Source organism: Equus przewalskii, chromosome 21 (assembly GCF_037783145.1).
Source record: "Equus przewalskii isolate Varuska chromosome 21, EquPr2, whole genome shotgun sequence".
Classification (NCBI taxonomy): Eukaryota; Metazoa; Chordata; class Mammalia; order Perissodactyla; family Equidae; genus Equus; species Equus przewalskii.
In genome coordinates this window covers 23,948,275-23,971,271 of record NC_091851.1, presented here as the reverse complement: position 1 = coordinate 23,971,271, position 22,997 = coordinate 23,948,275, and the positions used below count along the sequence as shown (strand labels likewise).

The 22,997-nt window shown below is 55.1% G+C and overlaps 1 protein-coding gene across 2 annotated transcripts in view; it reads left to right on the top strand.

The window, feature by feature from the left end:
- LOC103545211 (BPI fold-containing family B member 1) overlaps positions 1 to 21,414 on the top strand; it is a 40,029-nt gene extending 18,615 nt beyond the window's left edge. For both annotated transcript variants that reach the window (XM_070589125.1, XM_070589126.1), the window contains exons 2-16: positions 2,197 to 2,348; positions 4,871 to 5,012; positions 5,701 to 5,808; positions 6,660 to 6,806; positions 7,570 to 7,651; positions 10,571 to 10,634; positions 12,319 to 12,404; positions 13,401 to 13,580; positions 14,519 to 14,572; positions 15,057 to 15,215; positions 16,548 to 16,615; positions 17,494 to 17,539; positions 17,996 to 18,059; positions 19,023 to 19,099; positions 21,249 to 21,414. In XM_070589125.1, the coding sequence (XP_070445226.1) occupies positions 2,197 to 2,348; positions 4,871 to 5,012; positions 5,701 to 5,808; positions 6,660 to 6,806; positions 7,570 to 7,651; positions 10,571 to 10,634; positions 12,319 to 12,404; positions 13,401 to 13,580; positions 14,519 to 14,572; positions 15,057 to 15,215; positions 16,548 to 16,615; positions 17,494 to 17,539; positions 17,996 to 18,059; positions 19,023 to 19,099; positions 21,249 to 21,281 (1,462 nt within the window). In that variant the 3' untranslated portion in view covers positions 21,282 to 21,414. The remainder of the gene's footprint in view (positions 1 to 2,196; positions 2,349 to 4,870; positions 5,013 to 5,700; positions 5,809 to 6,659; positions 6,807 to 7,569; positions 7,652 to 10,570; positions 10,635 to 12,318; positions 12,405 to 13,400; positions 13,581 to 14,518; positions 14,573 to 15,056; positions 15,216 to 16,547; positions 16,616 to 17,493; positions 17,540 to 17,995; positions 18,060 to 19,022; positions 19,100 to 21,248) is intronic.
- Positions 21,415 to 22,997: the final 1,583 nt, after the last annotated feature.

Here is a 22,997-nt window from a genome sequence, read left to right as displayed (position 1 = left end):
GTAGAGAGGTGCCCAGCTCCCTCGCCCACAAGACCAAAGGGTGGTAATGAAGGACTCGGACCAGATGAGTCTTTCTCTGACCTCATCTCGATGACAAGATCCCACTCTGCACTGGCCAACTGCCCTGCGCCAGCCCTGTGATTGGGTGACTCTGGGGACAAGCATCAGACAGTCATGGCCCTGGAGGAACTCCCCATGTGGGCGAATGTGGCACATGCTGTGCTCAAGGAAAGCCCAGGGTCATGGTGGTGAAGGGCAGTCAGGGGAGGTTTCCTGGAGGAAGTGACATATCGGTTGAGAAGCTGAGTAAGAGTTGGCTGGACAAAGGAAGAGAGAAAGGCATCCCATGCATAGGGAACAGCATAAGCAAAGGCCAGAAAGTGAGGTCCCGTGTGGTGGGTGTGTGCACGGTGCTTGGACTCGGGGAGGAGATGCCTTCCCACAGGAGGGAACGCCACTGTCCTCCTGGTTCCCTGAGCACCTCTGAGCAGAGGACAGAGTGGTGGGTGAAGGTAACGGAGGGAAAAGAGGGTCATGGTGCTTGAAAGAAAAAGACTATGGAGTGGGGGGCGGGGGCTCCCAGGACAAAAGAGCCGAGTGCCGGGCGTCAGTTCTTTCTCCAGCTTTGACTGCAAGGTGGTTCCTTCTGGCCCAGCATCAGCAGTAAGAGCTGCCATAATTGTAATACCAGCTGATAGTCATTGAGCACTTGTGGATCGCTGGGCCACAAACGGACTGTCTCACTTAATTCTCGAACAGCCCTGTGATGTAAGTGTTATTACTACTCCTTATTTTAAAGCTGAGAAACTGAGACTCAGAGAGAGTAAGTTACTTGTCTGAGATCACACAGCAAGTGGTAGAGGCCTCCACTCGAGTCTGTCTGACTCCCAGGCCCACGATGTTTCTCCTGCACCCTCAGGCCTCCTGACACTCAGGGATGGGGGTCCTGTGACTTGACAGGGTCCCCACGACCCAGACCTCCCCCATGTAGCAGACTCAGATCCCCCTTTTTCAGGGCTCCTGGAGGCCGTTCAGTCATTCAGCAACCATTCGTTTATCAAACATCCACTGTGTACCAGGCCCCATGCCGGGAGCTGGCGACACAGTGGCGGCAAGTGGACCCACCCGCCCTTCTGGAGTTCAAGGCCTGGTCAGGAGGCCAATGTGGAGTCATTATGCAGGTGTCTCACAGGGCCCCCACTGCTCCAGCTCACGGAGACATGTGTCATCGGGACACCACGTCGTCTTTAGCAACAAGAACCACGTGGGAGCCGAGCAAGTCAGCATCTTCCCTCCCCCAAGCAGGACAGTCCACAGAGGGCAGAGCTCCCATGGGGGCTTGGAGGCAGAGCCAGGGCGCAAGGTGGGAGCTCAGGACCAGGTTGCAGTTGCTGCCACTCCGCCCTGTGGAGGGGACAGAGCAGCCAGGGGCCAGAACAGCCCAGCTCCCCTCCCAGCAGATGCCCAGGCCTCTCCCTCTCTCTGCCTTTCTCTCCCTGCCTCCAGACAGCCGCCTGCTCCCTCTTCAGGCCTCTTAGGATTGCAGATTAAGCAAACAGCCGTCCTACACCTGAATTCTCATATCCCTCCTGCCACCAAACTTCCTGTCCTGGGCACACCCCCGGCCCAGGGCAACATCTCTCCAAGTGCCGTCCAGGGTCTCAGGCGGAAGGAGAGGGAGAGCTTTCAGACAAGGGACACATGGGCAGAGTCCTGAGGGCGAATAGGAGTTCAGCAGGCAGATAAGGAAGGGGAAAAGCATTACAGGACGCAGGAAGAGCAGGCACAAAGGCACAGACACAGGAGGGAACAGGTGGGTTCTGGAAACTTCAGGCAGGTCGGAATGACGGGGACTTCAGAGAGCAAGAGGGGAATAAGCAGGAGGTGAGGTTGGCCGAGGTTGGGCCAGGGAGGGTTTACGTCCAAACGCCATGACGAAGGGCACTACTTCATTATGCCCACTTGCCAGATGAGAAAACTGAGGCACAGAGAGGTTAAGCTGATTGTCTAAGGCCACACAAAGAGCACCTGGCAGCAGAGGCAGGACACAGACCCAAAGAGTTGGGCTCCAGAGCCCATTCTCCTAACCACTTCAACAGACAGCCTCTCCTGGACTCCGTGCCCCACGTCACCAGGCGTGGTGGGCCTGCCCTTGGCCTCTGTGCTGTCCAACAGGGCCCTCTGTGCTCACCCCAGGTTCCGATGCCTGCCACCTGCTACTACTGACCCCAGGAAGATGGCCGGTCCGTGGACCTTCGCCCTCTGTGGTTTGCTGGCAGCCACCTTGGTCCGAGCCACCCTCAGCCCCGCTGCGGTTCTCAGCCTCAGCCCAGAAGTCATTGAAGGAAGTAAGTCTTGGTCACCCAGTCCTCAGCACCATAAGGCAAGGGGCAGGTGGAGCAGCCCTCCAAAGGAGGGAGGGAGTTCCCCATCACTGGGGGTATGCAAGGCACAGCTGGGTTCCCAGGTCCACAGTGAGACTCAGCGGATGAATTATAAAGGTTGGTGGTGTCTATGGTCTCAAGAGTCCACAATTCCAAGATCCCTTCTTAAATTCCATGATTCCAAACCCAGTCACTGTGAGCTTCCGTGGCCTGCAGAAGGGATGTGTGGCGCTGCGTGCGACAGTGCAGCTGTCCCCCTACTGCTGTCCTCTAAGCCCACCGCCAGCACACCCCCTCAGAGGGGGACCCAGTGTGCAAGCAGTCCCGGAGCGCAGACCCTCAGCTAGGACTCTGGTGGTCTGCAGCTCAGGCGCAGCTCTGCCGCCCTCCAGCTCTGTGGCCCTGGGCAACTCCCTGAACCTCGGTTTCCTCCTCTGGAAACAAATAAGAGGGGCTGCATCACTGGTTGTTGGGATCGTCCAATAGGATAGGAAGTGACAAAAGCTTTTGTGAACTCTAAGGCTGGGCTTCTTGACCCCAGCGGTTCTGACCCTGTGGGTCAAATAGCTCTGCAGTGGGCAGGGGCTGTCCTGTGCCTTCTAGGATGTTTAGCACCATTCTTTGCCCAGTTGTGAGCACCAGAAATGTCTCCAGAGGTTGTCAAATGTCTCCTAGGGCATGGAATCGCCTCAGTTGAGAACCTCTGCTCCAGAACGTTGTCCCCCAGGAGGATGACAATCAGTCGGCCCTGGAGGTCCATGTAAAGCACTCAGAGACCAGCCCTCTGCATGCAGTGGGCCAGGCCTGGGCTGGATGGGCAGGGGCAGGGCCCGGTCCTGTAGGGCCACACAGGCGCTGCCCCCAGAGGAGGGATCCCTGAGCAGGGACGGGGAGCAGAGAGGCAGGGGTGCCCTGGGCCCATGCTGCGAATCACAAGCACAGGGAACTTCAGGCAGAAGGAGCCTGGAGATGAGCAGCCGTGGGTTAGGTTTCCCCAGCAGCAGAATCTGCATTGAGGAGCTGTGGACAAGGGGGTGGCTTGGGAGGTGACTCCAGGAAACCCTGCAGGAGAGTGGGAAGCAAGCCAGGTGAGAGCAAGACACGTGCCACCGGGAGCTGGAAGTCTGGGCGATGAGTGAGTTGGGGTCGTCAGGAGGCAGGACCCACACAGTAAGCCCAGCATATAAGTTTGTACAAAGAATTATGAGCAGGGGATGGAGTAATGGGGAATTGGCTGAGAAGGAAAAAAGGGTCCAAAGGATACCCTAGGGATGGGGGATGGGGTCTAATCCAAGGACAGAAGAAAGCTGGAGGGCAGAACCCTCCCCAGCCTCAGGGGGAGAGTGTGGTTGAAGCCCACTGACGGTGGAGAAACGCCCTGAGCCGTCCCAGGTCAGAGCTGGCCCACAGGGGGCGGGCTGAGGCTAGCGGGCAAACTGCCTACCAGGGCGCTGACCGGCTTCTCTGGGAAGCTGCCCCGAGGAAAGGGGCTGCCGTCGGCTCCCTGGGAAGCTCTCTGTGAAGCTGCCTGGGGGAGCTGGGTGCCCGCAGGAGTCACAAGCTGCCCTCAGGAGAGCTGCAGAGCACGCAGCCCTGGGCAGTGACACCACAGCAGCCTGGGGACAGGAGCACCCAGGGCCAGGAGGGCAAGCTCCTTCCTCCTTCCTGTCCTTCCAGAGCCTCTAGTGACACAGCTTAACACTGTGCCAGCTGGCCAAGGAGGACTATTGACAGGGCCCAGTGTCATTGTCACAAGGCAGGCAAAAAGTGTGGCTTTGTTGCTGAGAAGTAAAAACACACAGGGACTCTGGGCACAGCGGGGCACACACATCTGAGTCATCCTGCCCGAGAGCTCGGAGAGCTGGGTGTTTATGACCAGTTCCCATCAGTCAGTGGCTGAAGGCTGTTTCGGAGCATCACCTCTCCAGGCTTCTGACCTGCTTTGCGCACAAGCCAAATGGGGTCTGGCTGCCAGGGGAAAAGCCCCGAAGGGATCAGACCCCAGGGCTCTTATTTCGACATCTCTCTGCTCAGCACCTGAGGCTCTTTGGCCAACGGGCCCATAGGATGTGGATGCAGAGTATTGTTAGCAAGCGTGTTTTGGTGGCAAAACGGTCCCCAAAAGGGCTTCATGGATCCTCCACCTCTTGACTCCGGAAGTGTTTGCCGCTGGCAGGTGGGAGGGATGCAGGTCCGTGTCCTGGGTGTACCGGCCAATGAGCCCGCCCGAAGCTTGCAATGCTCAGGGGCATGAACGGTCCCCCCAGTGCCCCAGCCTCAGTCCTCACGTGAAAATGACCCATCTGGGCCATCATCCTAGAGGCCACAGGTACACAGTGGAGATGGTCAGGATGGAGCCATCCATACCCTCGCCTTCTGCCCAAGTCTGAGTAGCCCTGAGTGATGCCCCCTCCCAGCCTGAGCCCCTGCCAAGCCATCCTTCCTGCCCCACCTGCTGGGCCCTAATCCCTGGGCTCTGCCTCCAGAGCTGACACAGAAGCTGGAGGACCACGATGCTGTCGACATCCTCTGGCGGCTGCCGCTGCTCAGCACCATGCGGGAGAAGCCGGCCGGGGGCAACCCCATTCTAGGCAGCCTGGTGACCTTCCTCATGAAGTATATCATCTGGTAGGTGGAGCGGAACCACGTTGGGAGCTGGCTCCTTCCCCACACCCCTGCCCAGGACACGCTTTGCCTGCTCAATCGATCAGTCCACAAGCATCAACTAGTGTCAGCCCTGTGCCTGACCGTGAGGAACGGAGCAACGAAGTCCCTCCCTGAGAAGCTCCCAGAGGAGTTAACAAACCATTAGAGACTGACACAGGAACCCTAACGGGGGACCCCAGATGAGGGTCGCCTGGGGTGGGAGGGTGAAGAGATAAGGTGACACTTCCTAGTGGATGGAGGTCACAGGTGAGCCAATGACTCCATGCTCACCAGGAGACAACAAGACAATGGCGCTCCAGGCAGAGGGACCAGCCTGGGCAAAGGGAGAGGGGGAGAGTTGGTCAGATGGCTGGAGCTCCAACCCCAAGGTGAGGACTGAGAGGTCAGCAGGGCCAGATCCCAGAGGGTCTTACAGGTCAGCCCAAGGAGCAGGGATTCCTCTCCTAAGTGGAGTGGAGGGAGCCAAGGGGTGCTGTGAGCAGGAGTGGAGGGGAGGGATGGAAAGACCATGCTGGGGAGGAGTCAGTGGACAGGACTTGGGTCCAGCTACTGACTGGGCACCAGGCAGACAGGAAAGATGGAGGAGAGCAGGTTTGGGGGTGATAATTGAGCGTGAGGGGTGAATCTCATCTCTCTGCATCCCATCCAGGCTGAAAGTCACCTCAGCCAACATCCTCCAGCTGCAGATACAACCTTCAGCCGATGGCCAGGAGCTGGTGGTCAAGGTCCCCCTGGACATGGTAGCTGGATTCAACACGTGAGTGTCCCCTCGGTCAGGCACAGTCGGCCTGGTAGGTTCATCCACTCATTCCTCCCTTTCCTCCATGGAGGTATCTGGAAAAGAGAGTTCCAAGCAGAGGGAAGAGCAAGTGCAAAGGCCTTGAGGCAAGAATGAGCTTGTATTTTTCAAAGAATGGCAAAGCAGGGGGGAGGGGGAGAGAGGTGGGAGGTGAGGCCAGCAGGCAGCCAGGGCCAAATCTTACAGGGCCTTGGGGGCCGAGGTGAGGAGTGGTTTTACCAAGTAGGATGGGAGCCATGGAGGGTTTTCAGCAGAGGAAAGACATGATGTGATGTAAGATTTTTAAAGAATCCACAATAATTCAGGGGGAGACAGTGACAGGTCGGCCCAGGGTTTGGGGGCAGGAAGGTGGTGAGAAGTGGTCAGATTCTGGTTTGGAGGTAGGTAAAGACAACAGGATTCAAGATGATTGAATGAGGGGGGAGAGAGAGAAAGACTGGGGAGCCAAGGCTGACGCCAAGGCTTTTGCCTGTGCAGCTGGCAGGACGGAGTGGCCAGCTACCGAGATGGGGAAGGCCGTGAGAGGAGCCGTTTGGGAAGGATCGCGGTTCCGTTTTGTACACGTTAAATTTGAGACGCCTGAGTAAGGAGTAGGGTATAAGTTTGGAATCTGTTGGAAAATGCAGAGGATTTAAACCAGGAGAAGAGTGAAAAACAGCCTGGGATAAAAAAAATTGGGGAGATGAGGAGAACCCAGCAAAGGAGCTTGAGAAGGACGGTGAGAGAGCTGGAAGACAGAGATGGACACCAGCTTTGCTCCAGCCTGGCGCTGGGATGGTGCTCACGGCATCGGGCACCTCCACCCCCAGGCCCCTGGTCAAGAGTATTGTGGAGATGCACATGGAGACGGAGGCCCAGGCCATCATCCGAGTGGAGACCAGCGAGAGGGGCGGCACTCTCGTCCTCCGCAACTGCTCCAACAGTCCGGGGAGCCTGCGCCTCAGCCTGCTCCGTCGGTGAGTGCCGGCACCTCCCGCCCGGCTCCCTCCACGCCTGGGAGGGAAGCCAGGTGGTGGCCATACCCATTTTACAGATGGAGAACACTGAGGCCTAGAGAAAGAAAGGGCCTCCCGACTCTTGATCTGGGGCTCCTTCCAGGGAATGTGTGATGCCAAAGAAAGTTCAAGACATCAAGGATGAAAGTCATAATGGTGGGACTTCAGGCATCATGCGGGGAAGTGGGGCAAACATTTAAACGTGGAGAGGACGTGGAGAGGGGCTTCCTAGGGCCCCTCAAAGCACCGCAGGGCAGCTTGGGTGGGGCCACGGGAAAAAACATGCCTAGGGGTCAGGCAGACGCATCTCCTTCATGTCCTGTCTGGTTGACGCTGGGCAAGCCGCCTCCCTGTGCCTCCCCGTCCAGAGCAGAGGCAGAGGATCAGATCAGGCCACAGCCGTGAAGCACTCAGCACAGGCGGGGCACACGGCAGGTGCTTTCCCCTCCTCCTTAGCAGGAGCATGGGGAGAACACCGCTGCCAGCATCCCAGTGTGCGGCACAAACTTCTAGAGACAACGCCCAGCCCCTGCTCCCTGAGAACGCTGCCACCGTCTACACCTGGCCCAGGGTGTAGACTCTACTCCCAGCCCGTCTCTGACAGGTCGTGTGACCTTGGGCAGGTTCCTTCCTGCCCTGGACTCTGTCTCCCCTTCTGTGAAACGGGGGAGAGGTGACCATCTCTGACCCTTCCTAATCTCTCTCCCCTTCTCCCCTCCGGAAGCTTCTCCTTCCTGGTCAACTCCTTAGCCGACAAGGTCATGAGCTTCCTGCTGCCAACCCTGCCCACGCTGGTGAAAAGCCAGGTGAGTGGAGTCAGGGCCCCTCTGGCCCGCAAAGATTGCTCCCCCTGCGGGGCTGGGGTGGAACTGCAAGCTGGTGCTTAGGGACCTGTGTCTCCTGGAGGGGGGACTTCTGCGCCTGGATCATTCTTTCAGCAATGGATCATTGAGGTCGAGCTAACAGAGCTGCCAGAAGTCCACCAGGAGACCTTGATCAGTGATGTGCTGACAAATTGTTAACAGCTGACTCTGGAGGGCAGGGAGCCCTGATGGTAGCATTTGAGGATTTCTCTGGTATAAACCTCCACGGCCAGTTCAAGCTACTAGCATGATGCCATTGAGCAGAGTTGGGAAGAAGTGCGTAGCAGCACGCTACTTTATGGTATTTCCACCATACAGATGCGATAGACATAAATATCCTCAAGAGCAATAGATAATAGGAAAATGTAACAAAAATTAGGAACGAATAAGTTTTGAGTTTTCATTAACTCTACTTTTAGCATAATTAATTTAGTTGTAAGTTTACATAATTTAATTTTTAGTAATGTCTGGATTTAGCACCCAGCTCAGAAATTCCCCAAAAGGTAGCCATTGGCCCTTGCAAACTGGTACAAGCTGGTTTGAGCATACCAGTCAGTGTCTCGCACCAATCTGTGGTCTTCAGGGGTCTGTCGCCCACCAAGTCCTGCTGGGTTTATTTTTCTGAGTCAGTAAACACAAGTCAGTCTCACTTCACATGGCCCTTCTATGTCACAGGTGAACTAAAACTCTTTAAGTTGGATTCACCCACTTTGACCATTGATTCCCACTGTAAATTCCAAGATGCAGTCACAGCAGTGGGCCTCCTGGGGTTCAAAACACCTTCTCAGATAATTGATAAGTTTATTACACTAAGACTATTTTGAATTGAAAAGACAATGTGATAACTAAAACAACTTTGGGGGGAAAGTACGTGGAATTCTTCCACTGTAACTTGGCTGCTATTTTCCCTTTTGCATTTTGCCTTCCGATCCTCATCCACAAGCACGCAGACTTTTACGTGGCTGCACTTGGGATCAATACTATTGGGTATTCCTTAAGTCATATCTAGTTTCTATGCCATTGTACGACAGTCATAATATTGTCATAACTGTAGCATGTTTAATACGTTACTAAGCCATTCTAGAGAGCCTTTATAATAGCATCTGAAAGTAAGTAACTTTGTAAAATTGGACTTCTGTTATGTGAGGTATTTTCCCTTTTAACAAATCACTTTTTCTATTTAACGGTGGGAGATTCTTAAAGTAGGGCCCAGCAGGAAATTTTTTCCCAGCCTCCAGCAAAATTATAGTTTAACTGGCATCATACTTTAATAGCTAAAAATGTATTTCCTACTAGAAAAGATGGCAAGAACTTGGGATTATAAAATGTTCTTTGCCTAATATCTGTTTTCAAGGGTGAAAAGCCAAATATATTGAACAACATGAGAAAACTGGCATTCCGTTAATGATCATGGTTTCCCAGCATGATTCACTGGATTTGATATGACGGTCATATGAATATTTCATCTGGCATGAAGGGAACAGGCGCCCCATGTTTAAATCTGGCAGGAGCCCATCTAGAAAATGCTGAAGCCCCTTTCAGTGCAATTATGTGGGTCCCAACTCCAGGTGCACATCAGAACCTCCTGGGAAGGCTTTTAAAAATGCAGATATCTGGGCTACACCCCAGAGACGCCTATGTAAGTGGTCTGGGTGAGGCCCTAGTGTCCCGCAGGGTTCTAGCTCCCTGGAGATCCTGATGTGCAGGAGAGCTGAGACCCGCTGGTGCAAGTGAGGGACGGGGAATTGTGGGAGAAGGTGCTGAGATGGCCAGGGACGACTTTCCCCCGGGGAACAGGCGGTCCCTCAGCAGTGGATGCGGGGAGCCTCTGAGCCCAACTCCTCCACCCTCCCTGGGTTCTGGGTGGCAGAGCAGCCTGGAGCAGGGAACGGGTTCTCAGAGAAAAAGTTAACATTTCTCAAAGGGCATTGTCCTTTCCTGAGAGTAAGTTCTTCCACTAGGGAAATTGTACCCAAGACAAAATGACAAAGTCTCAGAGCACTGCCCTGGAAAATGGGCTGCCTAGACCAGAGGACGAGGCCCTTGGGCCCCAAGGGCAAGTGAGTCAAATGCGCAAGCCCTCCTTAAGCAGAACAGGTGCGACCAGAGTTAGGTTAGGCCAGCGTTTCTCACCCTCGGCACTGCTGACATTTGGGCGGGATAATTCTTTGTTGGGGGGTGCTGTCCTGTGCGTTGTGGGATGTTTAGCAGCATCCCTGGCCTCTCCCCACCAGATGCCAGTAACACACCCTCTCCCTCCAGTTGTGACAACTTTTAGTTCTGTCTCCAGAAACTTCCAACTGTCTTCTGGGGAGCAAAACCCTCCCCTGCTGAGAACCGCTGGCAGTTTTGAGGGGAGAAGAGTTCAGTGGGCAAAGGGACGTGTTGGGGCTCGAAACCCTCAATGGGCACAAAGAGGTAGTCCGTGAGTCTGGCTGGGTGTGTCTTGCTGGCTTCTGTGCTAGAGTCTAACATGCAGAAAGAACTCAGCAACGATTTGTTGAATGAGTAAGTGAATGAAGGAATGAATTCTCCATTTTCCTCTCACGGAAAACACGGGATCTCATGAACAAGACAAGGAGTCTGATGTCAAGGGCAGCTGGCGAGCCGGGTACACCCTGGACATAGGGCAAGGGACAAACCATTGCAAAAAGTCCCAGGTGACACTGGGGGCCAGGGTGGGCTCTGAGCAGCAGGGATGGCTCTGGGGGATGAACCACTGACTCCTCAACCCCAAGGATGAAAACTTGGCTGGCCATGGGCACAATGGCGGGACTCAGGCCTGGTGGGCTGGGCACGGGTCACTGTGGGGCTGTGTTCTGGCCCCTTGCTGATGGAGGCCCTGCGTTTGTGCTGTTGCAGCTGTGTCCCGTGATCGAGGCAGCCTTTGAGGACATGCGTGAGGACCTCCTGCGCCTGGTGAGGGGTGAGTGCACCACTCTCTCCCGTCTCTTTTACGTTGCTGCTGAGCCGGCCCCCCGGCCCTGCCTCTGCCCAGGGCGGGCCTCCCCAGGCAGGCCTGAGCAGCAGGTTGGAGGAGCAGACGGGAATTCACGACTGTGGCTTCATGAGCGCCTACTATGTGCAGGTTTCTATATGAGCCAGCGGGGGCAGCAGCTGAACCCAAGCTCAAATGCAAACTCTGCCATGGACGCGCTCCGTGACTTTGGGAAAGCCAGCTCCACTTCCTTATCCTCAGTTCCCTCATCCATAAAATGGGCCTAAACTCTCTACCTCACAAGATTGTTAGCGAGGATGAAAAGATTACGGGAAAGTTCCAGGCACACAGCAGGTGCTCTGCCGGGCATGGAGAAGTGCTTACAAGTGTGTGCTGAGTGGATGAATGAATGAATGAGTGAATGAGTGAATGATACAGCCAGCACTGTAGAAGGAACCAGGGAGGAGACAAGATGTGTGCTCAGGAAGGAGGTCACTTCTCCATCCCCAAGAGTAGCAGAGATGGGACGACGCAGGCTTCTGCCCCCACCTCGGAATTCTGCCGTGCTCGGACTCCTCAGAGAGAATTGGTGGGAAGAAGACAATTCTACCGTCTCCTCTTGGGATCTGAAGAAGCTCATGTAAAGGGCGACGGAGAGGAGGGGCAGAGGAGACAGAATCGATATGCATGGAGCCCCCGCGGAGCCCCGCTGGGCTGGGTATCTCATGGACACTGGCTGACTCTGCAGACAGCTCCAAGAGCTCGTGATCACGACCCACGTCACAGAGAAGGAAATGGAGGCTCAGGGAAATTAAGTCATTTGTCCAGGTTCACAGAGGAAATTAGTGACAGGAGAAAGCTTAAACTCAACTCTTTTAGTTCCAAGTCTGGTGTCATTCCGATCTGAGCCGCTTTACTGGGCACCAGTCCTGCACAACCTGAGGCGGGTTTTATTATTTTACCCCCATTGTAAGATGAGGAAACAGTTTCAGGGGCGAGAAGAGACTAGCCAAGGCCACTGGGGTCAAACGGAAGTCTATCTGGCTCCTCTGTCCCCCAGGGGCAGGGCTGGAGTTCTGGGGAGGGAGAGGAGGTGTTGGGGGCCATGGGCCCCTCAGTGGACTTCTGGGTTCCCCGCAGAACAGCCGGGCAGATGAGATGCTGCCGCCACCTGGAGCCTGAGGAGGGAATGCCAAGGCCACCGCAAGGGATGTGATGGACAGACCCAGACCCCGCCCGGGTTGGGGTGCAAATCAGTCTGATGGGGGAGGAGGAGAGTTATAAGCAACAGGTCAGTTTGTTCCAAACCATGACTTCGGCGTAGGACCGACGAGGTTGAGATCCTTTCACAGTGTGACGTGGAGCAAGTCATTTCACTTTCCTGAGCCTCGGTTTCCGCATCTGTGAAATGGGGGTAATGATGAGACCCACTTCCTGAGGTTACTGTGAGGGTTACGAGCTAACACGTGTAGAGCTTCAGCCCGGTACCTGGCACTCCACGTCTGCTCCATGAATGTCATCGTGATCATCATCAGTGTCATCATTCCCCCTGCGTCTCCCTACTTACCCCCCACCCCCGGGACAATGATGCAGCCCAGTCGAAAGCAGCCCCCAAACAGCCCTGTCTGACAGTGCCCTCTGCCCTAATGGAACTTTCTCCTGTCCCGAGCAGTGCCCGTTTCCCTCAGCTCTGGCCACTTGCAGTTTGACCTTCTGTCTCCTGCCATCAAGCATGATGTCATCCAGCTCCACCTGCAGGTGAGTGTCATGGGACCTCGAGGGTAAAGTGGGGACCTCACTGCCCTTCTCTGAGCGCCAAGGGTCAGACGCCATGGGTCTGTTTCAGGGGCGAAAACGCCACTCACAGTAAGGACACACAGGCTGATTTAGAAAATCTCACAGGCTGAACGTGTGCCGTGTAAACCATTCTGACGGAGGAAGCGGCAGGTGGAATCCAAGGGCCACACACAGATCTCGACCCCGATGATCTGTCCCCCACCCTGATTTTCCCAGGCAGGGGCCGGAGTGTGTGCTCTGGGCTCTTGGTCTTTCTCCTGGGCGAGCCCCTTGCCAATCCCCAAATATCTGGTCACCTTGAACCAAGAGCCCAGGATCGAGACAGATCACTCAAGACATTGTGGATCACGCAGACCTAAGTTCTCTCCCAGCTCCACAGCTCCCTGGCTGTGTGGCTTTGGGCAACTTTCGTCACCTTTCTGAGCCTCAGTTTCCTCATCTGTAAAATGTAGATAATAATAGTGACCAAGGAGAGGATGAAATGAGACTGCACGGGAGCCTGGTAACTCAGCTCCCTGCAAACTGTGGGGCTGCACCCTCACTGGAGCTGGCCTCCCTGAGGGACCAGGCCAACCTGGGCAGCGAGAATCCCAGACCAGCTTCCGTGGACCCCTTGGAAAACTGCAGCATCAAACACTTCCATCCATTTTGTTGCAAGTTTGAGTTTTCCCTTCATCCAAAGGGTTTGTGCGGTATCTAAGTTGAAATCTAAATGCCAAATAAGACATCTAGGCTTAAAAAAGTCAGAGGTTATCTGAGGGGTCAGGTGGAGTAGATGTTGCTTGGCACCTGAGATAACTCATCACCTATGGCAAGGCGTTGAATTCCAGGCTAAGCTTCCTGGCAGCAAACGCAAAAAGGGAAACAGACTGAATGGTGTCTTTTCCTTCTAGGTTGTTACTGGGTAAGTTGTGGAGTTAAAGTTCCCAGCCAACTCTCTGCTCTGTGTCTCCTTAGGCCAAGTTGTCGGACTCACAGGGAAAAGTGACCAAGTGGTTCAATGAGTCTGCAGTCTCCCTGACGATGCCCACCCTGGAAGGCGAACCTTTCAGCCTCACCATAAGGCAGGATGTGGTGAATGCTGCAGTCGCTGCCTTGGTCCCTCCGGAAGAACTCATGGTCCTGTTGGACTATGTGGTAAGCCTCAGCATGGACAGAGGATGGGGCCACCTCTGCTGTATCATGGGAATATCCTGAATCAGTCAGGGCACAGGAACCCCCTAAGCCCCTGAGCAGGAATCCCCTGTCAGGCTCAGTTTAAACACCTCCAGTAATGGAGAGCTCACCCCCTCCTCTAACAGACCTTGCCTCTGACATAGACATCTAAAGCTGAAAATTTCCCTGGGGACATCCATCCCCCATCCCAGTTCTGCCCCCTGGAACCTGATACACCTGCTTTCTCTACCAAGTACAGTCCTGTCAAGCCAAAGGCGTCAGATACTGAGTGGTCCAGGCATGGCAGTTGTGCCCCTGCCCTTCACTATGGGGCCCACGGCAGAAATCGCTAATAGATCAGGGCCCTCCTTTCCACGGAGCCTAGATGCCAGCACAGCCTTAGAATCCTTATCAACACAGCACAGCAGGCAGTACCTCATGTCAACCAGAGTGTGCCACTCCTCCAGGGTGACTGATGAGGAAACTGAGGCCCAGAGGGGGAAGGGTTGGCCCAAAGTTATGTGAGGGCATCAGGACTTCAGGTCAACTGATAGACAACAGGTGACCAAGCTCTTGAGGATTAGAAGTCAGGGTAGGGGGCTGGGGTGATGAGAAAGGAGGAGTGGTCACCAGCAACCACCTTCATGAGCACAGTAAGATCTGGGTCACTTCTCTATGTCCTCTGTGAGCAGAGAGCTGCCCACAGACCCCAACCACCACCAACCCACAGTGAAAGTCCAGGCCAGCGGGGACCCCATGCCCCACAGCAGCTGACACAGGGCTGTTTTCCACCAGTGACAGACAGGTGGCCTGGACCACCAGGCCCACCCAGCTTTTCCAGGGCTCCCAGCAGTGGGGCTGCTGGAGGTGTGTCTCGCCTCTCTGCCCGCTGACCTGCTCTGGCCTCCTCTCATCCGCAGCTTCCTGAGCTGGCCCTCCGGCTAAAGTCGAGCATGAAGGTGATCAGTGAAACGGTAGGTCTGTTCCCATCTGCAGCTTGATGGGTGTTTGCTGGGGTCTGTCCACTGGCCTCTGGGGAATAAAATATGTGTAGGTCCACCCTCCTTCCTTCCAGTACTGGTGACTTTGACAGACTAAGTCCCTGTCCTCACGGAGATTTCAGTCTAACAGAACAGTTTGACCCGAATCAAATAATCGGACAGATAATAGTTCGGTTGCAAGTGTGGTGAAAACAGGGCAGCTTCTAGGGGTTATGAGAGCGTTACTGGGGCGCCTGACACAGTCTCGAAGACTAGAGAGGGCCTCCCTGGAGGGAAGGGTATTCCAGACAGAGAGGGCAGCAACAATCCCTTCCAGGATCTGAGAGAAGGACAGTCTGGCTGGAGAGCAGAGAAGTAGCAGGAAGCCCAGGAAGGTGGGCGCAGGTCGGGCCCCCCGGGGCCTGTGAGCCACGGTGAGGCATGTGGGAGGCCACAGATGGGTGTGATGTCCTTCCAGGCTGCAGATCAGCTTGGACCCACACAGATCGTGAAGATCGTAACTCAGGAGACCCCAGAGCTCCTTCTGGACCAGGGCAGAGCCAAGGTGGTCCAGTTGATTGTGCTGGAAGTGTTTGCCACCAGTGAAGTCCGCCGCCCCTTCTTCACCCTGGGCATTGTGAGTTCAGTCGTCTGAGACGTCGGGAGCATCCTGGGGAGCCTCCTGTCCACTACTCCTCTCCAGCCCTCTTGCTTTGCTAAACGTTTCCAGCACTCTTGTCACCCAGCAGAGAGGGAGTGGGGGAGCTCTCAACCAAGAATCAGGAGCTTTGGGGGCCCGACTCTGACCCTGTGACTTATTAGCTGGGCCTTGTGTACCCACCTTCTGAGTCAGTCATTGGCCACCAACAGCCCCGGGGTAGGAGGAACTTGACCTCCCAGCAGGGCAGCTCCATGTAGTGAGGGCCGCTCTCCAGGGAAGGGACAGCAGTGAGCTGTTAGCAGCAGCACTCAGCAGCTGAGCAATGGATGCCCCGTCCTATGGAGGGGGTCTGAGCGGGGCACCCACTGTATCCACTACTGAGAGCGAAGGGGAGAGAGAGACGAGGCAGGGTTCATGGCTGGGTGCCAGAACTGTGCCTAACCAAGGAGTCTGGGTGGCACCTGGTGGGCAGAAGGAGGCTCATGTTGACACTCTCCTTACAGCAGGGTTACCATGTACAGCTGTGCGGGTTGTCCACACACAATTTCAGGGGTGCCACTCACCAAGACTACAGGATGCTCGATGCCCTGGCTTCCTGCTTTGAAGGATACTCCTATCGCTGGACCAGCAGTGGGAGTGGACTGCCGGGCCAGCCCCACTCCCTGGTGACCTGGCCCTTCTGTGGCCACCGGCAGGCACTTTTCAAAAGGCCACCCAGGGCAACCTGCAGAAGTTTGTTCTCTGCGTGCAGCTGGCCTGGAGCTGGAGCCTGGCCCTCTGCCCTCAGGCTCACCGCAGCCCGAGGTCAAGTTGATGTCTATCTTTGGCACCCGCATTTGAGACCTGGCTTAGCTTCTGACCTTTCCCATGATAATAATGGTTAACATTTACTAGAGGCTTACTGATCTTTGTCCCTCAGTTTCCCCACCTCTACAATGGGGTAATAATAGGAGCCTCTGCATAGGTTGTGAGGATCAAAGGAGATGACCATATAAAGCTCTTAAAACCCTGCCCGACACACAGTGAGGGCTCCATGCATATTGCCTGCTGTCGTCATCATCTTCATCCTCGTTCCTCACAACAGTCCTATGCGGTCATCTGTCAATGGGGAGAGGGTGGAGGTACTGTCCCATTTAACAGATGAGGAGAGTGAGGCCCAGAGAGGTCCAGCCCTTTCCCAAGGGCACAGAGCCAGTAGCTGAGATTCAGACGTGCCAGCTTGACCCCAGAGCCTCCTTGCAGAACCCTGCACCCCACACCTGCTGCATATTCCTAAAAGAAACGGGGCCTGGGCTTCTCTTGTTGCAGGAAGCCAGCTCGGAAGCATGGTTTTACACCAAAGGTGACCGACTTATGCTCAACCTTAATCAAATCAGGTAAACAGGTGAATCATTATGAAGATTCTGGGGATGAGAACGAGTCTCGCCTCATGACCATCAGGTTCTTTAAATGCCCAGTGCTTCCAGCCTCTGGCTTGTGGGCCTCCAGGGAAAGTTGCTCCAGGATGCGCAGGGAGGCGGCCCCTCCTGGACTGTCCTGCTGTTGGGCACTGAATGAGAGAAAGGGAAGGAAAGGGAGGTGGCCTTGCAGCAGCCATGGGGCAGGCTGACCCCGACCATGGGAACGGCCTGCCCAGCACCATCTTCTTGGACTTGGGCGCCCATTCTGGATGCCTCCAAGACAGAGGCAGCTACAGCCATGCTCAGACGCTGAGCCCCATGGAGCCCAGGCCAGCAGCGCAGGCTCCAGCTGCCTGCCCACCTTCTCCCCTGCCCCACTGTCCCCCTGCCACCCCAGAGGGAGTTCAGGGGCTGCGAACTGGAGCCTCCTGGGACCAGTCGAGCCCACAGATATGTTTTGATCAGCCCGCATAGGGTTAGGTTTTTTTAAATATAAGCTAGTTATCAACTTATAAAAATCAGAATATCTAGCCACCGTGGGTCTGCATTCCTACCTGGCAGCAAACAGCTGAACTGGGAACAAGGTGCCCCTTAGAAGGAGCCTGAGCTCCCCAGTTCACCTTGGTCCTCACTCCCGGGGGTGATTTTTCTGTTCTTTTAGCCACTATTTGTTTCCTCTCTTTGCCCTGCCACCCCACTACAATGTAAGCTCCATGAGGCAAGGATTTTATTTGGTCCACGGCCATATTTCCAGAGCCTGCACCATGCCTGGGGTAGGTTCCTGATACATAGTTGTGAAGTGAATAAACGAATGGACTCTGAGGGGCCATTCTCACAGGCGTCTTCTGTTGCAGCACCGATCGAATCCACCTGATGAACTCCGGCATTGGCCTGTTCAACGTGAGTATTAACAGACGGTCCCTGGAGACACGGAGGATAGCCCAGGATGGGCCATTTCAAAAAGATATATTGCTCAGGATCTGCTTTGAACGAGGCCCCCACAGGCAGCCCCGTGATGGGCTTGCTGGCTTCCCCATTATCAGCCACAAAGTCCAGCCTCCTGGCTCAGGCATTCACTGAGAGCCTAACAGAGCAGTGGAACAGAACAGAGCAGAGCCATGGAGCCCCTGAGTGTGGGACAGTGGGGGCATCTCTCTAATGTGCCCCAATCCCCCACCCCCAGGCCCAGGGCCTGCTGAGTTTGTGCCACCCCCAGCCTCTCCAGTCCCCTGGGAGCCCTCGCAGCTCTGACCAGCAGGGGATCTGGGTCCCAGCATCTCCCCCGGCTGCCCTCGATATGGAATGGCTGGGAAGACTCCAGATTCAGTCAGGGTGATGGTGCTCTTTCTCTCACAGCCTGAACTTCTGAAAGACATCACCGCTGAGATGCTCACCTCTGCCATGCTGCCGAATGAAAATGGTGCGTCCTTTACTGTCCCACCACATGCTCCCCAGGGCTTCTCGGGCAATGCTTTCCTTCTGCTGCCCTCCTCTCCATGTGGGGTCCCTCGCATTCATTTCTGTCCAGCCTCAGAGCCTGGTTCAAATCCCGTCTCCTCCAGGAAGCCTTCCCAGTCATCCAGCTGGAAATGACCTCTCCCATCTCCAACTCCCCAGCCCCACTCCTTTACTCATGGCAGAGCCCAGGCATGCCACGATGCATCAGGCAATGCCTGGCCTCACAGGCCAACAGTAGGAGAAGACAGAGTGTCAACAGCCAACCAGGGCACATTCCACGTGCCTCAGGCAGGCCTGGGTTCAAGTCCTGACGCCCCTCCTGCTGGCTGCCTGGCCTTAGACAAGCTGCCTTGTCATCCTGAGCCTCACTTGCTCCATCTGTAAAATGAGAAATAAGAGTACCTTCCTCAGAGGCATAAAGAAGATGATTTTGCAGGGAGCAGAAAGGGGTGCCAGGCAGTCGGTGCTCAATGTTTCTTAGCCACAGCTGATGTTGACATTGTTATCTGTGTCACTAGGGTAGAAGCCAAGAGAAAAGGTGGGATTACTCTCATCAAGCCCCCGGTCATGGGGATGGGGAGAACTGGGAACCTAGGCCAACCCTGCCTTTTTCATTTCTTTATTTGATTTGAGTGGGAAATGTCAAAACATAGATCCCTCTGCTGTGGATAATGGGAGCTCCTGACGGCTCTGGAGCAGAAGTGTGAGAGGATGTGAGGAGTCAGCCAGAAGCCAGTGCTGGAGGCAAAGGGTGGGGAGATGAGGCTGGGGGATGCTGGGGCCAGAGAATGTGTGAGCAGAGGCAGAAGGGACGGTCTGAATCAGGCGTGCCAGGTCCCAAACCTCCTCTCGGAACTGTGAGCCTGCCCGCAGCTGCCCAATGCCACCGCCGGCCACCAGTGTCTGACCACATTTGTTATTTCAGGCAAATTAAGTTCCGGGATCTCAATGTCAATGGTGAAGGCCTTGGGATTCGAGGCAGCCTCATGTTCTCTGACCAACGTGAGTAGAGCCATGTCCTGCCCCAGGGAGGGCAGAGTTGCTGGGAGAGACCTGGGCAGGGAGGTGGGGCCTGTGTTCCAATCCTCGCCCCACTGATCACTCCTGGGGGACCTTGGGCAAGTCCCTTTCTCCTCTCAGGGCCTCACTTCCTCATCTGGAAGTGTAAGGGTGCGACTGTCCTAGCCTGGGGTAAATACACCTCCAGCTGTTTCCACCCTACCTGTCATTCATTCATTCATTTGTTCATTCATTCAGTAAGGCCTGGCATGCAGTAGATGCTCAATAAATGCTTGCTGAGCAAATGACTCTCCGTGGCAGCTGCTGGGAGGGGAGCTGTAGCTGCATCACCCCTACCCCCAAGTATTATCATGAATAATATTAACAGCCCGTAACTTTGTACCAGGCACTGGGGTATAGGCAGCATCTCGCACAGTCTTCACACCCACCCTATGCGGTAGATCCCGTTACAATCCCCATTTTACAGATGGGCAAACTGGGGCTCAAGGATGGCAAGTCCATCTCCAAGGTCACACCCCCAGTAGGTGGCAGAGTGGGACAGGCACCTAGCACCTGTCCTGAGAACCCCCTGCTTTGAGCCCCAACCTCTGCAAGAGCCAATGACGGTGAGATGGGCCATCTCAGTCAGCCAGCCAGCAGGCAGTTACTAAGCACCTACTGTGTGCCAGGCAGTGATCACAGCAGCGAACAAAACAGACGAAACCCCAGCCCTCTTGGAGTTTGTATTCATCAACAAGTACGAAAATCCACAGGTGACTGCCCACCCTTCCATGGTCAAGGTGTCCAACCCAAGGCCAAGGGGGACTTGGGACCAAACCTTTAACTCTCATTAGTCCTGATTTTCCCAAAGCTGTGGATTGGTACCACTGAATCCCTGAGCTGTTTAGTTCTGGAGAAATCCACAGAGGAAAGGAAGTCTCAAAAATGCCCCCAATGGGGTCACATTTGGGGGGAGGGTAGGAAGTTTTGTTAACTAGCTTCAAAGGCAAATTAATATTTGACTTATTATCAGCTGCCCACCCTCAAAAACCGTGTCCACCATTCAGCTGGCTGTGATGGAGAATAATGAGAACGGTACTGTGGATGGTACAGAGGCCGAGAGTCTAGACTCAGGGACCAGAGGGCTGGTTCAAATCCCAGCCTTGCCTCTCTCTAGCCATGGACCTCAGGCTGGTCCTTTGGCCTCTCTGAGCCCAGTTTCCTCATCCATAAGACCCAGCAGATGTCCGAAAATACAGGTCATGCACTAATGGATGACATTACAATAGTCCCATTATAACGTAAGCAGTTTATCTCAGACTCGTACTGCACTGGATTCCTGTTGGATGGACAAGTGGCGTCCACAAAACTGGATGGCTGGAGCTTGGTTCATTTCTTGTAGCTCTCCTTGGGGGGCATTTCGCAACTTTCCTCTTTTTAAAATCAACCTGCGTAACAAAATCCATTACGTGCAGTTTGTGTTGGGAAGGTATCATTTCACTCTTTGGATCTGTTTCCAAATTTCCTGTTTTGCTCTCTTCATTTGTTTTGGGCTATCAGCATATTGATTTCCTTTCTATAGTTTAAATAATGTGATATTTTAAAATTGAGTCAAAGGGCTGAATAAATGGATAGACAGGAGATAAGGCAAGCATGGTTTAAAAAGTTAATAGAATCTAGGCGGTGGGTATGCAAGTGTTCACTGCAAATTCTTTCAGCTATACTGTATGTTTGGAAATTATAATAAAACGTGGGGGAAATCTAATAGATTAAGTTCCTTGTATAACACTCAGTTTCAAAAAAAAAAAGAGGCAGAGCGTTGTCAACATTTTAGCTGCTGGGTCCCAGTGGATCCGCCAGGAGTCTGCGTTCTACACAACTTCTCGAGGAGTTTGGGGGTCAGCCGGGCTTGGGGACAACAGCCCTGCACAATCCCGCTCTCTGCGTGCAGGCGCTCTGCCTGTGCCCCGACCCGGGCAGAGTGTCACTGCTCACGCGCAGACCCTGCTCCTCTGACCCTTCCCAGAGTTCTGTGTGCGGGAGTTCAGGATCATGACCCCCAGTGCCGGCGGTCACCTTGTGGAAGACCAACGGGCATAAACCATAAGGCAGGAGGAAAAATCCCCAAATGACTTCTCTCCTCCGATTCCAGGATGCCCTCGTGGTCACCCCAGCCTCCTCGTAGAACCCCGGACCACTCTCCTCTCTCCCAGTGAAGACTTGGACGGTGGCCATCCAGGGCGGGCTGGGTCCCAGTGGGAGTGTGGGAGCCAACTCTGTAGACTGCCCCTCTGCGGAAAATAAACACTTGCCTGTGACTCCTGTAGTCTGGAGTGCATCCTTGTCCCAGCTCAGGAGTCTTTTTGCCCCCAGCAGGCTTGGGGACTGGACATCCAAGCCACATCTGGGTCATTCAGGCCCCTCTGAGCCAGTCGGAGCCATGTCTGAGCTCTGTGTGGGCCACATCAGACCACATGTGGATAATGTCCAGGGTCTCGGCCACCTCCCTGGGCTTCAGGAATAAGAAAGCCTGTGGTGCCCTCTGTGTTGGCCTCAAGACCACGTATGGTGGGACAACCTCGTTGGCGGGGGATGCACGTTGTGTTGATCTTGGCGGTGTCGGGGGTCGAGGGCTCTGAACAGCGTGACTCTGGAGGCAGGCTTGGAGTTCTGGCCTGGCCCCTCAATGCCTGGTTGACCCTGGGATGTGGCTTCCCCTCTGTGGGCCTCAGTTTCCTTCTCTATAAATGGAGAGAATCATGTCCCCACCTTGGACAGCTGCAGTGAAGATGAAATGAGAGAGAAGGGCTCCCGGCACATGGAAGGTGCTCAGACAACGTCCTCTGTGGGTGACGTCATCGTCACTGCTGTTACCTGGCCTCCGGGATGCTGGGCCTTATCACTGAAGGCCCTTCCCACTTGGACAGTGTGTGACTGCTATTGTCTCTCTGGCCTCTCTGATGCCAGCAGGTTCAGGACAGACAACAGGGCCCCTGTTCTCCAGCCTCTGGGCCGACCCAGCACACAGAGCCCTTCAGTCACACGAGGGGCGCTGCAGGAAGAGGTGGGTGGGCATTTCAGGAAAAGGTATTCCCCAACTTCAGGGCAAAAACAGGCGTCAGAACGGCTGGCGGCCTGGGAAGGCAGTGGGATGAGCTTCCCCAATCTATAGGACACGGGCTGGGATGAGAGGGACACGGAGGGGCCAGGACAGGACCCTGAGTGAGGCACCTACACCAGGGCCCGCGAACACTTGCTGGGCAGTTGCTCAGTGCAGGCCACGTATCCTCGACTCCCAGCCACACTCTGTGGGCTGCGTCCCACACATCACAGTCCTTGACTTTTCTAAATCATATTAAATCTGAGTTTGACCCCCACTCACAAGGGAGATGAGAACGTCGAGCTCCATCTTGTCTGGGGAGGTCTCTTCTGGCTCCCTAGGGTCATATAGGGTCTGCTGGGGGCTGAGGGGCTTCCAAGGAGCCTGGAGGATGGGGCAGGGGCTCTGGTCTTGGGTCCCACCTGCCCGAGTGAAGGGATCTCTGTCCCAGCCCACACGATGCTGTCAGAGGTAAGTGGCTCCGACACCAGCCAAGCTGGGCTCTTCTCCAAAACAGCTATGGCCACGGCTTCCAGGTCCTGGGGCTTCCTGGAGGTTGCTGAATAAACAACCCCGCCTTCTCCCCCCTCGGGGACAGGAAACAGCACCACACTGGCTCCCACAGCGCCCCAGCGGGCCTGAGCCCCAGGTGCCTGTGGGACCACTTGCTTGATGACACACCTTTATGGGCTCCTCCTTCCCCGCCTCACTTTCCCTCCCTTACCAGCGTCTCCTGGGATCAGCTCCCCAGTCAGCTCCCCGCTCTCAGATCCTGGTCTCAGGGTCTGCTTCTGGGGACCC